General features: G+C 36.9%; 1 protein-coding gene across 2 annotated transcripts in view; it reads left to right on the top strand.

Annotated features, from left to right (window-relative positions):
- The window catches only part of HELZ (helicase with zinc finger), a 158,724-nt gene that overhangs the window by 113,706 nt on the left and 28,698 nt on the right, over nucleotides 1-16,320 (top strand). For both annotated transcript variants that reach the window (XM_055326387.1, XM_055326397.1), the window contains exons 26-29: nucleotides 3,902-3,953; nucleotides 4,688-4,878; nucleotides 6,802-7,009; nucleotides 11,998-12,077. In XM_055326387.1, coding sequence (XP_055182362.1) covers nucleotides 3,902-3,953; nucleotides 4,688-4,878; nucleotides 6,802-7,009; nucleotides 11,998-12,077 — 531 coding nt within the window. The remainder of the gene's footprint in view (nucleotides 1-3,901; nucleotides 3,954-4,687; nucleotides 4,879-6,801; nucleotides 7,010-11,997; nucleotides 12,078-16,320) is intronic.

The following is a 16,320-nucleotide window of genomic DNA, read 5'->3' on the forward strand; positions in this document are numbered from 1 at the left end:
TTTAAGATTTTATTTATTTAAGAGAGAGAGCGTGCACACACACATGGTGCACACACGTGCACCAATGGAGTGGGAGAGTCAGAGGGACAAGCAGATTCCCTGCTTAGCACAGAGCCCAGAATCCTGAGATCATGACCTGAGCCAAAAAACAAGAGTTGGATGCTTAACCAGCTGAGCCACTTGGGCATCCCCCTGTCATCTAGGTTTATTAATTATCAACGTAATCTTGTCTCATCTACAGACACCTCCTTTCCCCCCACCAGATAAACACACTGGAAATTTTTGTTTTTTTTGTTTTTTTTGTTTTTTTTTTATAAATTAATTTTTATTGGTGTTCAATTTACCAACATACAGAATAACACCCAGTGCTCATCCCGTCAAGTGTCCCCCTCAGTGCCCGTCACCCATTCACCCCCACCCCCCACCCCACTGGAAATTTTTGAAACAAATCCCAGATACTTTATTTCATGTGCTAGAGTCTTTTGATGAAGGAGGATATACTTCATTGCTAGAAAAGGAAGTTACTTCTGAAAATGTGATACTAAACCATATAATTTCCCCCTAAGTTTTCCTTAATGTTTAACTTTTAACACAATTCTGTGCATAAGAAATATTAAAAATTAGTATTGTTAATGTTAGACTACAATTTAAATCCCAACCTGATTTCATGTAGATGAAATCATCAGAAGACTGGCCAATAGTTAAAAATGCTCCAGGACCTGTTTGCACAGGGCTATGTTTGGCAACAGAACATCCCCTGAGCTGTTTAGCAGTCACATAACTTTATTGAGAGGTTGGATCTGTGGTGGTGTTAGTGAAGGTACAGAATATTAGGGGGTCCAGGAGCTGGTGGTCTGAGCTGGCCCTTTATTGCCTCACTCTTTGCAGGCATCATTTATTGCCAAGCTCCTGTTTCATGGGTCCCTGCAGAATTAGCATGGAGAAAAAGCAATTTGCCTGTCTTCATTCTGCTTTCTCCTAGGGCATTTACTAGGAGCAACATTTGGAAGCTTTGACAAAATAGAACAGATTCATTTGCACATACTCTAAAAACTGGTCAGAGCAAAGATAACAGAAATGGATTATCTGAAAAAACTATAGCATTATTTTATAGATTGTAGCTGTGAGTTATTTTCATCATCTGTTTTCATCATCAGCTGCTTGTGTTGTGTCTCACTGTCCTAGACATTAGAAAACATGTCAGTTTGTGTACTTCAGAAACCTGCCCAGCAAGGGGTGGATATGTGGTAGGCCTCATTAACATTTATTGAGTGAGTAAATGGAAAACAATGTGAAAAAATAAATATTTGAATAAACAAATGGTGGAATAAAAAGTCCTTACAAGATATGTGACATGAGCTACATTTGCTTATAAAAATCCTGGCATTCTACCAAAGGTACACATACTTCCTGAGGTTTATTAGCAAACTTTTGGAATTCTCATTGTGGAATGATTTTTACACACAGTGCTAGCCTATTGCTACATTATTTTTTTATAAGCTACCAATTACCATATGATTTTATATGGACCAAGTACACTTACTACCCTACAGCCTCGTGCTGAGTTGAAGCATCCGAGGAAAGCTTTCCTGCCCTGAACTGTACAGAGTGCTGAATTATACTTAGAGGTGCATATCTTTTTTTTTTTTTTTTTTTTTTTAGGTGCATATCTTTTTACATGATAGGTCCCAGGTTGCATTTTCATTTAGCATGTCCCACAACTCAGAGTGTTGATGTATATTGTCTGGGCTGCTTCCAGCTTTACAGTATAGGACTACCCAGACTGTGGTTTACTCTTTGTCTTGGTTTCCTATTGTTGCCGCAACAAATTAGCACAAACTTAGTGACTTAAACAGCACAAATATATTATCTCATATTTCTCTTGATCACATGTCCATGTCGCCTTGGTTGGTCTCACTTTTGGGTCTCAGAAGGGCAGGATCAAGATGTTGGCAGACTGACCTCTTATCTGGAGGCTCTGGGAAGAATCTGCTTCTGAGTCCATGCAGAGTTCAGTTCATTGTGGTTGCAGGACTGAGGTCCTTGTTTCCTTGCCTGCTGGAGTGTTCTTAGCTTCTGGAGGATTCTGTCCCATTCCTGCATTTGGCCCTTAGGTCTCAGAGCCACCAACAACATACTACATTGTTCTCTCCCTTGGAGTCTCTGACTTCCTCTCCTGCCCCATCTGTCTGACTCCAGCTGGGAAAACTTTTCTGCCTTTAGGGCTCATGTTAGAATGGGTCCACCCAGATAACCTAGGATAATCTCATTATTTTAAATCTACCACTTGATTATATCTGCAGTCCCTTTTGCCACAAAACAGGCTATAGTAATGGATTCCAGGAATGAGAGTATGGGTATCTCTGGGAGGCTGTTCTTCATATCACACTCTTGACTACATCACTGTTTTCTCTGCATGCTGCACGATTGCCCCTGGTTGTTGGTTCTTTAGGGGCTAAGAAATCTAAGTGGTTTGATACCCTTTTTGGAAGAATCTTATCTCTTTGCTTCTGTCATTGTATGGCTCTGGCTGCTCTTGATGTCTCTTCTGATTGCTTGTGATTCTTCTGATCTTCCCCCCTATTTCTGCCATCTCTGCTGCCTGCCATGTTCACCTTTTCATGGTTTCTTCTTTCTTCCGCCCTGTGTTCCTTACCGTTTCTCTGTTCCTCAGAAGTGTGGTTTTTTAATAGCTAGTGCCATTCACTGGGAATATATTCTCTTCTGGTTAATGGACCAACTGTGATTCATTGTTTTTTTTCTGACTGTTCTAAGAGTTGGAGCTTAGTTGCCCTTCTCTGCTCATAACTAACCTACCTGACTGGACGCCTTTGATATTTAGTGCTGACCTGAATAATTAACATTGCTGACAGGGAGATAAGTGAAACATTACTGTACTTTTGCTTTGGTCAAGAATAAATTTTTCTCCCTGCTATAGATGTTATCCCCCATCCCTGCCTTTAGTTTTCAGATGTTATGTCCAAGTAACAGATTTGTGTGTGTCTAAGTTGTATAACGTGCTACTTGTGTTGTATCATGGCTTTGTGTATTACATTTAGCCAATAGAACGAGAAAGACATTTTTTAAAGTCCAGGAATACATAACCATTGTGTCTTCAAATATTATTTCTTCCCTAGTTATCCCATTTAATGGTATATGAATCTAGCATTGCTTATTTAATAAATCTTCAGTTCATGGGCATTTAGGTTGTTGACATTTAACACATGTATAAACAATGCTGTGATGAACATTGGGCCCAAATCCAGTATTATTTCATTTGGATAAATTCCTGGAAGTGCAATTATTGGGTTAAAGTGTATGTACATTTTTGATGCTTCTGGTAATATTGTCAAATTGCTCTCTAGAACATTTGTACATTCTTTTAAGCAGATTGTGACAGTGTTTTTTCCTGTTCCTTTAGTAAATTTTACACTTGAAGGTGCCATGAATTATGCTCAAAATACCATTAGTCCCAAGCCATATTTATGTTCACAGGGTTATTTTAAAGGTTCTCATCCTCAGGAGTTGAAGACTATTGTTTTTCCCTCAAAAAACAACTTTTCTTTTCATCATTTAATGAAAAGAAAATTGGTAGAGAAGCTACAAGGGAATAGAATTTAGGTTTCAGTCACGTTGATTGTTTATTTCTTTTTATTTAAAAATTCATTTAAAGAATTTTAGATACTCTTAATTTGAAGCTGAGAAAACTAGAGGCCTACCACCATAACTTGATAGTTTAAAAGAAAGTTGGGTCAAAGCAGTCTAATAGTTATTAATTACAGATTCAGTCTTTCAATTTTAATTGTTGCTGTATATATTTAATTTGCATAGGATTAGGAAAATGGTTATTGTTCTCCTAATATTAAATGTGTTTAAATTCTTATAATTTTTTTCTGTGAAGGGGAAAAGCCTCCATCATACCCAGAATGATCATTTCCAGAATGATGGAATTGGTAAGTGGAAAATTAATCCTATGATAACTTTTATCATTTGAGAGATTTGTCATCAAACTTCATCACTAGAAAGAGGAAAATCAGGAGAGGGACACACACACACTTTGGAACTCCCTTATTAATTCTTTTATTCAACACATCTGGTTTTGTGAATGCTTTGTTACACCATTTCTGAAAATAGGTGATTTATATCTAGAAGTTTTGAGGAAAAACATATAAGCCTATGCAACAGAAGTTTTTGGAACATATTTATATCCTATAAATGTTAGGTCATTGAAATTTCAAGATGAAGTTTATTTAAATGGTTTAAAATATTACAGAAATGTGCTTTTAAAAGAATAATTGGTTAACCTTTATTTTTTCTGTGGCTATATTAAAATTGTAAGCCAAAACCTTATTTTGAAGGATTATATATATTTTCTGAGTCTTAGAAGAATGTTTACTGAGTGTGTGGTTTTCTCTTTTGAAAGACACACCTCTAGCTCCTTGGAAGACATTTACAATTTTACTAGTTTACAAAAGGAATACTTTGTAACCACAAGCTAATTTTAGGGAACATTGTAAAGTGGTTATGTTTTTAAAAATATACTTTATTCTTCCATATTGGTAATTCTTTGATTATAAGATACCTTATGGCAAACTTGGGAATGTATTTTGCTGTTGGTGATTTAAATTATTCTTGTCTAGGGGAATGTGTTCAGCTACTGAGTGTATTCTCTCTGTTTATTTTTCAGTTCAACCCAATCCTTCTGTACTTATTGGCAATCCTATTAGAGCATATACTCCTCCACCCCCTCTTGGACCTCACCCAAATTTGGGGAAATCTCCAAGCCCTGTTCAAAGAATAGATCCTCACACTGGGACAAGTATTCTTTACGTACCTGCTGTCTATGGAGGGAATGTAGTTATGTCGGTGCCTTTACCTGTAAGTGAACATTTGAGATACTTTCTATTGAATAAAATAAAATAGGCTTCACTAAATTAGTAACTATCCCAAATAGTGTTCTACCTTTTATTTTAATTTTTCAATGCCTGTAAGCTTCTTTAGAGCATCTCTTTCTTGAACCTTCAAATTTTGAAGTGACAAGAGAAATACAAATTGTTGCTTATAATTTGTTACTGCATTGTCAGTGGTTATGAAGAAATCTATAAATTGGGTGTTTTGATTGAGAAACTTTTGTATTCTTTTAAATTTTTTTTTTAAGATTTTATTTATTTATTCATGCGAGGTAGAGAGAGAGGGGCAGAGACACAGGCAGAGGGAGAAGCAGGCTCCATGCAGGGAGCCCGATGTGGGACTCGATCCCCGGTCTCCAGGATCACACCTTGGGCTGAGGGTGGTGGCACTAAACCGCTAAGCCACTGGGGCTGCCTTCTTTTAAAATATTTTTACTGGGGAAAAGTGAGCTGAAGGTTTAACAGAGCTAGTAAACTGGTCTCTTGTAAAGTGATGCTTTTATTTTATCTTTTACTATTTTATCTTTATGTAATTCACTAACTCTTAAGAAATATAGTTTTTTGAAGGAGGCAAAGAAGCTTAGATTAGTCAAGCTCTCTGGATCTGAATTTATCTGAGAAATTTCACTCCTTATGAAATCTTACAGGTACTTAAAAACATTATTAAATCCTTTCTAAGACAATAAGTGTTTAGAGAGCTTCCATCTTGTGTAAAACCCATTTTTACTCCTCTGAGATTCTTCAAATTTTGGTAATTTTGTTAATTTGCTGATATACTAATATTTCCAAATTCAGGAATTTTACCCTATAAAATACTTCTTTTATTGAAGGCAAGTATTATAATTTCAGGCAGAGGTGATTATTGTTGAAGATTTTAGACACCTGCACCCCCCAACCCCCAAATGGAAAAATGCCTAGCTGTAAACCTTTCTCAGCCATATTGATCATGATAGTTTATAATTACAGCAGCCAGTGAGAGTAACTGTCAGTAAGAAATATGTAATTCATGCCCACTCCCCACAGACTTTCAATTTTAGCTGACTTATTTCTTTCCAGACAGCCTGGCAATATTATACATCATTTGCTTTAAATAGTAAGTCCCTTAGGATTTATATTTCACTTTACTAGGTCAAAGAGGCTTTTATTATATAAGATTTTTTTAAGAGTCTGTATTTATTACAGTAAGATAGGGGCACTAGCTCAGATGTCATTGTATTTATCCTTTTATGTTAGTATGCAGAGATTATATGTTTAGATACACCTAAAGAAATGTTCTGTTTTTGTGGTTTAAAGGAAGAGTTGGATTAATCAAATGCATTAACTAAACTCATGGCCTGTTGGAATTTTACTCACAATAAATGGACATGAAATGATTAGGTTATTCACGTAAAGTTGGAATATGTATATTTTGTGTTGAGATTCCTTAGATGAAATTCTTTCTTAATTTTTTCCCCTGTTCTCTCATTTAGCCTATTAAACTATGTAACTATGCAGTTACAATTTAAAAGATAATTTTCTTATAATCTGTGACATGTGTATATTCATATTGAAGGCAAATGATTCAAGATTATAAAATGATTTAATGCATTAAGGAATAATTATCAATTTTAAGTCCTCAGTTTCCTCCATACTTGAAAAATGATCAATTTTCCCTACACACTGAAGATTCAGGAAACCAATTTTTTTTTAAAAGAAGCCAATTTTTGACGAGTTAGGATGTAGCAGTAATTCTTCCCAATTGTTTACATTAGCATTGACTTTGTAGTTATTAATTTTTGATAAAATTAGCATCTCTCTTTGTGTATTTGCTTTTTCCTAATCAACAGCACTATAGCAGCTTGCCTTTTGAAATGGACTTAATGCAGTTATTTTATTTCTTGTAATAACCTAGGTACCATGGACAGGGTACCAGGGCAGATTTGCAGTCGATCCTCGGATCCTTACACACCAGGCAGCAATGGCCTACAATATGAACCTCTTACAGACACACGGACGGGGGTCTCCCATACCATATGGCCTTGGGCACCACCCACCTGTCAGCATAGGGCAGCCACAAAACCAGCATCAGGAGAAGGAGCAACATGAGCCAAGTCGAAATGGTGAGCTGCTTTGCTATTCTCATGTTCGTAAATTGATGATACACCTACTTATATCAACATGTAAAGATTTTTTTAACAGTATGATTTTTTTTAAAGATTTTATTTATTTGAGAGAGAGAGAAAGAGAACACGCATGTACATGGGGAAGGACAGAGGGAGAGGGAGAGAATCTCAAGCATACTTCCCCCTGAGCTTATGTCACATTTTTGGTATAGTGTCTCAATTTTTTTTTTTGTCTGATCCGAGATCACAAATCTGGTGTTTTCTCCCTAGAAGTTTCATAGTTTTAGCTCTCACATTAAGTCCATTTTGAATTAAGTTTTATATGTGGCATAAGGTAAGAATTATGAGCGTTTTTAAATTTTTGTTTTTGTGTATATTTGTTCTAGCACCATTTGTTGAAAACACTATCCTTCTTCCATTAAACTTAGTGCCTTTGTTGAAAATCAATTGACCACATATTTGAGATCTCTCTCCTGTTTTGTTGATGCACACTTTCTTTGTATACCAAATGTACTGTCTTCATTCCTGTAGCTTTATAAACGTCTTGACGTCAGGTACTATGAGTTTTTCTTCTTTTTCAAGACTGTCTATTCCAGGTCCTTTGCATTTCCACATACATTTTAGAATCAGCTCAAAAACAATTTATTGAGACTTGTTTTATGGCCCAGAATATGATGTATCTTTACAAATGTTCCATGTGCACTTGAGAAGAATACTCTATAAATGTTACTTAGGTCAAGTTGATTGATAGAATTGTGCACATATACTATATTGCTGATTTTCTGTCAACTTTCAAAGAAAATATGTATTAAGAGGAGAATATTGAAATCTCCAAATACAATTGGCATTTGTCAATTTTTCCTTTAAATTTTGCTTGATTAATTTTGAAGTTCTGTTAATAGGAACATCAACATTTAGGCACAACATATGTGCTTTTTATCAATTAACTCTTGTGATTTTGGAGTGATTTTCTTTGCTCTGAGATCTAACTTTGCTTAATATCTAATGTAATCACTTTAGCTTTCCTTTGATTAGTGATGGCGTGGGATATCTTTTTTGACCCCCCCCCTTTTTTTTTTTGACTTATTACTTTTAATCTCTTTGTGTCTTGATATTTAAAGTGCATTTCTTGGGACTCCTGTTGACAGCTCAGTCTGTTAAAAGTCTGACTCTTGACTTTGGTTCAGGTCATGATCTCATGGTCATGGGATTGAGCCCCATGTCAGGTTCTGAGCTCAGTGCAGAGTCTGCTTGAGATTCTCTCTCTCCCTCTTCATCTGCCTCTCCCACAATGTGTACTCTTTCTATCTCTCACAAATAAGTAAATAAAATCTTCAAAGTATATTTATTTTATTTTTTTAATATTATTTTTTAAAAAGATTTTATTTATTCATGAGAGAGAGAGAGAGAGAGAGAGAGGCAGGCTCCATGCAGGGAGCCCGATGTGGGACTCTATCCCAGGTCTCCGGGATCACATCCTGTGCTGAAGATGGCACTAAACCGCTAAGCCACCCAGGCTGCCCAAAGTGTATTTATTTTAATAATAATAATTATTATTATTTTTAAAGATTTTATTTATTTATTCATGTGAGACACAGAAAGAGAGAGGCAGAGACACAGGTAGAGGGAGAAGCAGGCTCCATACAGGGAGTGTGACGTGGGACTCCATTCCAGGTCTCCAGGATCACACCCTGGGCTGAAGGTGGCACTAAACCGCTGAGCCACCTGGGCTGCCCTATTTTAATTATTTTTTAAAAAAAGATTTACTTATTTATTTTAGAGAGACAGAAAGAGTAGTTGGGGGAAGCGGCTAAGGGGGAAAGAGAGAGAGAGAAAGGGAGAGAGAAAATCCCAAGCAGACATCCTGCTGAGCCTGGAGCCCTATATGGGGTTTGATCCCATGATCCTGAGATCTTGAGGTGATTACCTGAGCCAAAACCAAGAATTGGGTGCTCACCCAACTGAGCCACCCAGGTACCTGTACAGTACATTTCTTTCAGGTGGCATATGGTTGGCTCCTGATTTTTTTTTTTAAATCGAATGTGACAATCTCTGCCATTTAATTGGGGGTGTTTAGACTATACTTAATGTGTTTATATAGTTAGGCTTGATTTTATCATCTTGCTATCTATTTTTAATTTTTCTAATCTGTTCTTTGTTTCCCCTTGACTTTTTTCCTCCTTTCTTTTGGATTAGTTGAATATTTTTTATGATTCCATTTTATCCCTTCTTTTTTATTATTTGCTATTACTCTTTATTATTTTAGTATTTGCTTTAGAGTTGATAGTATATACATCTTTAATTTATCATAATATACTTTACTATTTATATTTTATCACTTCATGTACAGGAAAGAACCTTATAATATTTCAGTTTTTCTCTCCTGACTTTTATATTATTATCCTGCATTTTACTTATACATATATTATAAGCCCAAACATTGTTAATTATTTTTGTTTAAACAGCCAAGTATCTTTTTAAAGAGTTTAAGTGAGAAAAATAATTTTTTTTGTATCTCTCCATGTAGGTAGCATTTCTGGTAACGTTTATTTCTTCTGTATGTTTTCATTTGATACAATTTTCCTTCAGCCTAACAGACTTCTTTTAACATTCCTTGTAGTGTGAGTCTGTTGGTGATGAATTCTTTTGGTAGTGTATGCCTGAAAATATTTTTGTTTCATTTTCAGTTTTGAAAGATATTTTTGCAGGGTATAGAATTCTTGGTTTACAGTTTTTAACTTTTCAGTACTTTAATGATGTTACTCTGCTGTTTCTGGCTTGAATTGTTTTAGAGGAGAAATCTGATGTCATCCAACCTTTATTTTTCTATATGTAATGTGACTTTTTTTTCCTCTGATCCTTGTAAGAGTTTCTTTTTATACTGGTTTTAGTAGATTGATTATGATATTCCCTGGTGTAGTTTTCTTCATGCCTCTTGTGTTTGGAGTTTTGTTGAGCTTTTTGGATCTATGGCTTTATAGTTTTCATCAAGTTTAGAAACCTTTGGCCTATATTTCTTAGGATGTTTTTTATCTTACCTCCTCTTCTTCAGGAATTCCAACTACCCAAATATTAGGTTGATTAAAGTTTCCCACAGTTTATGGATGCACTTTAACTTCTTTTCTTTTTTAATTTCCTTTTTCTTCTTGTATTTCATTTTGTGTAGTTTCTGTTGCTGTGCCTCCAGTTCACTAAGTTTTTATTCTGCAATGTCTAATCTGCTAGCTCCATCCAGGGTATTTTTCATCTAAGACATTGTAGTTTCATTTCTTGAAGTAAGCCTATTCTGGCATGAAAATTCATTTTACAAAGTTCCAGTGGCTTTCCTGAAAGAGTGTTTGGTTGATTGATTGATTGATTGATTGATTTAGAAGTAGACTCTATGCCCAATGTGGAACATAATATAGGGCTTGAACTCATGACCCTGAGATCAAGACTCTGAACTTGATATCAAGAATCAGGTGTTTAACTGACTGAGCCACCCAGGTGCTCTCTAGAAGAGTGTTTTTAAATAAGAACCCAAATCTTGGATTTTTTTCAAGGAATTTAAAATATCTAGGATTTAGGGACATATGGGTGGCTCAGTGGTTGAGTGTCTGCCTTTGTTTGTTTTTGAAAGATTTTATTTATTTATTCATGAGAGACACAGAGAGAGAGAGAGAGGTAGAGACACAGGCAGAGGGAGAAGTAGGCTCCATGCAGGGAGCCTGATGCGGGACTCGATCTCAGGACTCCAGGATCATGCCCTGGGCCAAAGGCAGGTGCTAAATCGCTGAGCTACCCAGGGATCCTTGCGTGTCTGCCTTTGATCTCTCGGGGTCCTGGGATCGAGTTCTGCATCAGGTTCTCCATGGGGAGCCTGCTTCTCCCTTTGCATATGTCTCTGCCTCTCTCTTTGTGTCTGTCATGAATAAATAAATAAAATCTTAAAAAAAATAGCAGTTAATTCCTATAGATTGAAATCCTTTCACATGTATAGGGTGCCTGAGTGGCTCCATTGTATAAGCATTCAGCTCTTGATTTCGGCTCAGGTCATGACCTCAGGGTCCTGAGATTGAGCTCCATGTTGGGCTCTGTGCTCAGCTGAGAGTCTGCTTGAGATTTTGTCTCTGGCGTGTGTGCACATACGTGCGCGCACAGTCTCTCTCTCTCCCTCTCCCTCTCTTCCTCCCTCTCAAATAAATAAATTAAATAAATCTTAAAAAATAAAAATCCTTTCACATATGCGAAATAGCATTATTTAACTCAATTATAATTGTGATTTTTTTTTAAACCTCAGTTTTGCTTCCTTTACTATTTATCATCCATTCATATTTAATTTCCCATCTATTACTTTTAAGCAGCATAACTACGTTCCTTTCAGAATATCTTTAATTCAGGGGTGCCTAGGTGGCTCAGTTGGTTAAGTGTCTGCCTGGGATCAATTCCTGTGTCTGGCTCCCTGCTGAGCAGGGAGCCTGCTTCTCCCTCTCCCTCTGCCTGCTGCTCCACTCGCTTGTGCACTCACTCTCTCTGTCAAATAAATAAAATCTTAAAAAATATATATCATTAATCAGTTTGATTCCTTTGTTAAATTGGATTGGCATGTTATTTGGATTCTTGCTTAATTGTATTTGTGAATGTCCAAGCACTGAGCATGTATAAATAGGCAAATATGCTAGTACCTTTTGTATATCTAGTTTAAGAAAACAAACTACAAATTCTGGAGATTGGGCAGTTATCTTTGAAATTATTTCATGTTGTAAGGTTATTCCTTTATTAAGCTTTTGTTTTGACAATGAGGTTTGCTTTAATTATAATTTTCTTTCTTGCAGGTAAACTGCAACTCTGAAACTGTAGAAAAAGCAAAACCCAAGCAGTAGTATAAATCAATATAATGGGTGAAAAATGTTTAAAATATTCTGCTTCTGTCTAATAATTGATAGTCACTGGAAATGTAACATCCATTGGAGACAATTTATAAGAATTTTAAAATATTTTCTTAGGTAAAAGTGATACAAATAATCCTGGACCTGAAATTAATAAGATTCGAACACCAGAGAAAAAGCCTACAGACTCAAAACAGGTATGCTGCTTACATTTGGTGAATGCTTTGTCCTTATGGATTTACTCTGATTTATCATCTTGGAATCTTGACATTTAAAAGAAAATTTTCTATATTTTTATCTATATCTTTTATATCTATTGTTTCATGAGGATCTGGTGGGTTATGTTGTCCTCTCTTTTCTTTGGCTACATTATTTGATTTATTTGTATGCTTTTCTCAAATTGTGTGATTCAGTGTTAGGCTTGAATTCAGAGCCTTTCCATGATAAAATACTAAGTGAAAACAGCTATAGATGTGTCACTGAAAAGAAGTTGTTACAGTGAAGAGGGACGACTTAACTTCCATAAATCGCTTACCTTCTTCTCTCCTCACGTCTACTATATAAATCCTAAACTTTTTTTTTTTAATCCTAAATTTTAAAATTGAAGTATAGTTGGTACACAATGTTACACTAATTTCAGGTGTACACCATAGTGATTCTTGACAAGTCTGATATGCTTGCTCACCACAGTGTAATTACCATCTGTCACTGTACACTGCTATAACAATACCATTAATTATATTCCCTGTGCTGTACCTGTTATCCCCATGACTTATTCATGCCATAACTAATCCTAAACTCTTTATCTGTTCATCTACTCTCTTTGTTTCTGGGCTTATGAATTAGTGAGGGAAAATGAAATCAGTGGTTGAATTAGTGCCACTGGAAATTAATATTTTATTTTCTTAAGATTGTATTTACTCATGAGAGACACAGAGAGACAGAGACATAGGTAGAGGAAGAAGCAGGCTCTCTGCAGGGAGCCTGATGCGGGACTGGATCCTAGGACCCCAGGATCACGACCTGAGCCCAAGGCAAATGCTCCACCACTAAGCCACCCAGGCATCTGGGAAATTAATATTTTCTAATCTCAGGGAACCTCAGGGGCTTCTCTGCATTTCTTTTATGTGACCTAGCTCCCTTTGCTCAATTCTTAGCTGCTCTTCTTAATGCCTAATACCTTCCATCTTCTGTTATCCTTATGATCAGGAAATGACCTTGCCTTAGAGTTCCCACATCAAGATGTCACCCTGTTAATTTAAGACCTTAGACTTATCCCTTTTTCTGTGTCCTTGACATCTTTGTTTCTTATGACCAGATAAGAGTTTGATAGAAAGCTTCAGTCTCAGAGAAGACTAGTCTCTCCTTTTCTGGTCATTTCAAAGACCATGTCCTCTTTCCTCTTCTTTCTAGCTACTAGTCCTTCTTCTCAGCCTGTAAGTAAATTGGTAGACTGTTTTGTTTTGTTTGTTTTAAAAACTATTTTGACTTTCATCTCCTTCATAGCTACTCCCTAAGTTTGCCTTTCCCATCTCATCTTTCTTTGCCCTTTACCCAAACAGTCTTGTATTAGACTTTGATGTTTCCCTGAAACTCTTGAGCTTCAAGTGACCAACATGTATGAACATGCTTCAGCTGTAGTCTTGTCTTTTCTCTGGTATTTGTTACTGTTTTCTATTTCATTCTTCTTGACCAAGAAACCATTTTGTTTCTTTTGGTTTCTTTGACATACATTTCCATTTTTCATAACCCTAACATGACCTGTCTCTTTTTTAAGTTCCCGTCCACCCCCTCCTTCTGTTCCTAGTCCTTATGTTGGGGTTTCCCAGGGTTCTGTCACCATTCTGCACCTTTCTGCATTCTGTGATTTCTCACTATAAACTAGGTCAGTTCCATGGTTTTAAATCTCTGCTACATGATAATGACTTCCAAATCTACATTTCCAACTTCAGCTTGCTTTAAGCAACTGATTTCTATATTCAGTGACTTATATCCCATAAGCAGCTCTGATTCACAGCTTCTACAACTGGAAGGACTTAGTACCTACTGGAGGAGTACAAATTAGGCAGCCAGTGGAACTTCCTGATTGAGTCCAAGGGGAGTTGCAGTGCGAGTGGAAGTTCTTTCTGTTTGGAACAAGATGCAGAGAGAGAACAAATGGCATCTGAAGATGCTGTGGCAGCCTTTGCAGTCAGAAGCAGCATAGGACACAATCTACCACAAGAATCTTGGGTGCTATGAGAGCAATCGAAGCCAAGATAGCTAAGTGTCTCTTGTGTCCTTATTTTAAAATTTCTCTTACGATCTTTCCTTGTTCAGGAACTAGGCAAACAAATAGACATGTTTCATTTTCTTTCCACTTGGAAGCTTTGTCTTGGGGCCTAGGGGGTGAGACAACTCCTAGCTCTCCTTGACTCAGTGCCTCAGTACCAAGAGGAAAGTGATGGAGGGCAACCTAATTCTGGTAATAATCTAATTCTCAGGCTTCTTCAGACCTTATAGTCCTCCATCCTGCTTAGCTTATTGTAGTATCATAGAGTAGCACAGTCTTCTTTATTTTTTTACTTTTTTTTTTTAAAGATTTTGTTTATTATTTTAGAGCAGGAGAGAGAGAGAATGCACAGGAAAAGGGACAAACAGACTTCTGGCTGAGCGGGGAACCCATGGAGGGGCTTGATTCCACAACCCTGAGATCATGACCTAAGCCAGAATCAACAGTTGGCCACTTAACTGACTGAGCCAACCAGCTGAGCTACTCAGGCGCCCTGAGTAGCACAGTCTTTTGTTTGTTTGTTTTAAGATTTGTGGGAGAGGGAGTGGGACAAACAGACTTCTGGCTAAGCAGGGAACCCAAAGAGGGGCTGCATCCCAGGAGGCTGGGATCATGACCTAAGCCAAAATCAACAGTTGGCCACTTAACTGACTGAGCCACCCAGGCACCCCCCTGAGTAGCACAGTCTTGGTTAAGTTTCTATGACTGGCCTAGCTTCTTATCCATGTCAATGTCAGAAGTGAAGGAGGCAGCTTATCCACAAACAACCTTGACTTCTAATCATAGTCTCTGTCATGTGACCTGAGCATGAGAATATTTTCAACAGTATCTTATGGAGAAAAGTATATCCCAGCTGAATGTAGCATCAGTCATGGAAAAGATGAAGATTTATGGGGGACAACATTTGTTTATAAAGAATTTGAAGTAGGTTCTGAAACTTTTTAAAATTTTTCAGATAGAGTCTAATGATTTAATATATAGAGCTCAAGTCTTGGCTTATTGTAGACAATTAATGACAACTCATTATTGAAGATCCTCCATATTTATAATGCCATTGTTGGTAATAGGTTCTGAGACATCTGAAGAGCAGGCATTGCAGCTGCTTGGGAAGACTCTGGGATGGACTTGTCATTCTTCTCATTTCATTTTCTAGACAATTTATATACACTCAGTAATCTTAAGGATCTTATTGGCCAAAGTTAGTGGCAGTCCATTTGAACTAGTGATGAGAGATGAAAATGCACTTGAGTGTGATTGGCACTTTGCAACCATTGTAATAGCTTGGTTTCCGGGAGTGTCTCCATTTCAGTTCAGGAATAAGCTGCTTGTTCTGGGTTCCTGAGAATGGTCAGTTCTGTGTTTAACTTGAGACCCTTTGGTGAGGCAAGTACTCAGTGACTATTTTAGCATTGAAGCTTATAAGGAGATTGATATACCAAAGCAGCTTATTGAGTGTTTTGACAGCGATGGTAAAGAAAAATTGCTTCTTTCCATCTTACATTTCATATTTCAGTTTTCACATTGTCACCACTTATGATCAGACTTGAGTTTCAGAAGGATGACAGCACTAGAGAACTTATAAATCTTTGGTAGTTTACCACAGTTTACAGGATTAAAAATGTTTATACTCAGTATTGAGTCATTTGGGGTCTTGTGTAATTGGGCTGTTGCAGTTTTATCTGATGTCAGGAATAAACAAGTGAAGATGTAGCTCATGTAGCTCTGTATACAAAAACTTCTCATGCTCCTCAAATCTGCCATATTTTTCTCCCTTCCCCCCTCCTCAGTTAAGCTGTTACCTTTACCTAGAATATCAATCCCTCACTGGAAGATTCCAGCTCTTTGTGCAAGATTCAGTTCAAATGTCATAGCCTCTGCCTTTGACTTTCTTAGGCCCTGGGATCTCCTATCACATCCTTTTGTTTAAGACCTCTAATTTTATGTTCTACTGGACTCCAGGCCTGGGCTTAGCAAACTTTTTCAAATACAAGAAGCCAGATAGTAAATCTTCAGGCTTTGTGGCCATATGGTTTCTGTTGTAGTCACTCAGCTCTGCCACTGCGGTGAGAAAGCAACTATAGACAATATGTAAACGCATGAGAATGGCTGTGTTCCAGTAAACTGTAATTGCAAGTTTGGTGGGCTGGAAATGGCTTGGGGGCCATAGT

This window comes from Nyctereutes procyonoides, unplaced genomic scaffold (genome assembly GCF_905146905.1).
Source record: "Nyctereutes procyonoides isolate TBG_1078 unplaced genomic scaffold, NYPRO_anot_genome, whole genome shotgun sequence".
Taxonomy (NCBI): Eukaryota; Metazoa; Chordata; class Mammalia; order Carnivora; family Canidae; genus Nyctereutes; species Nyctereutes procyonoides.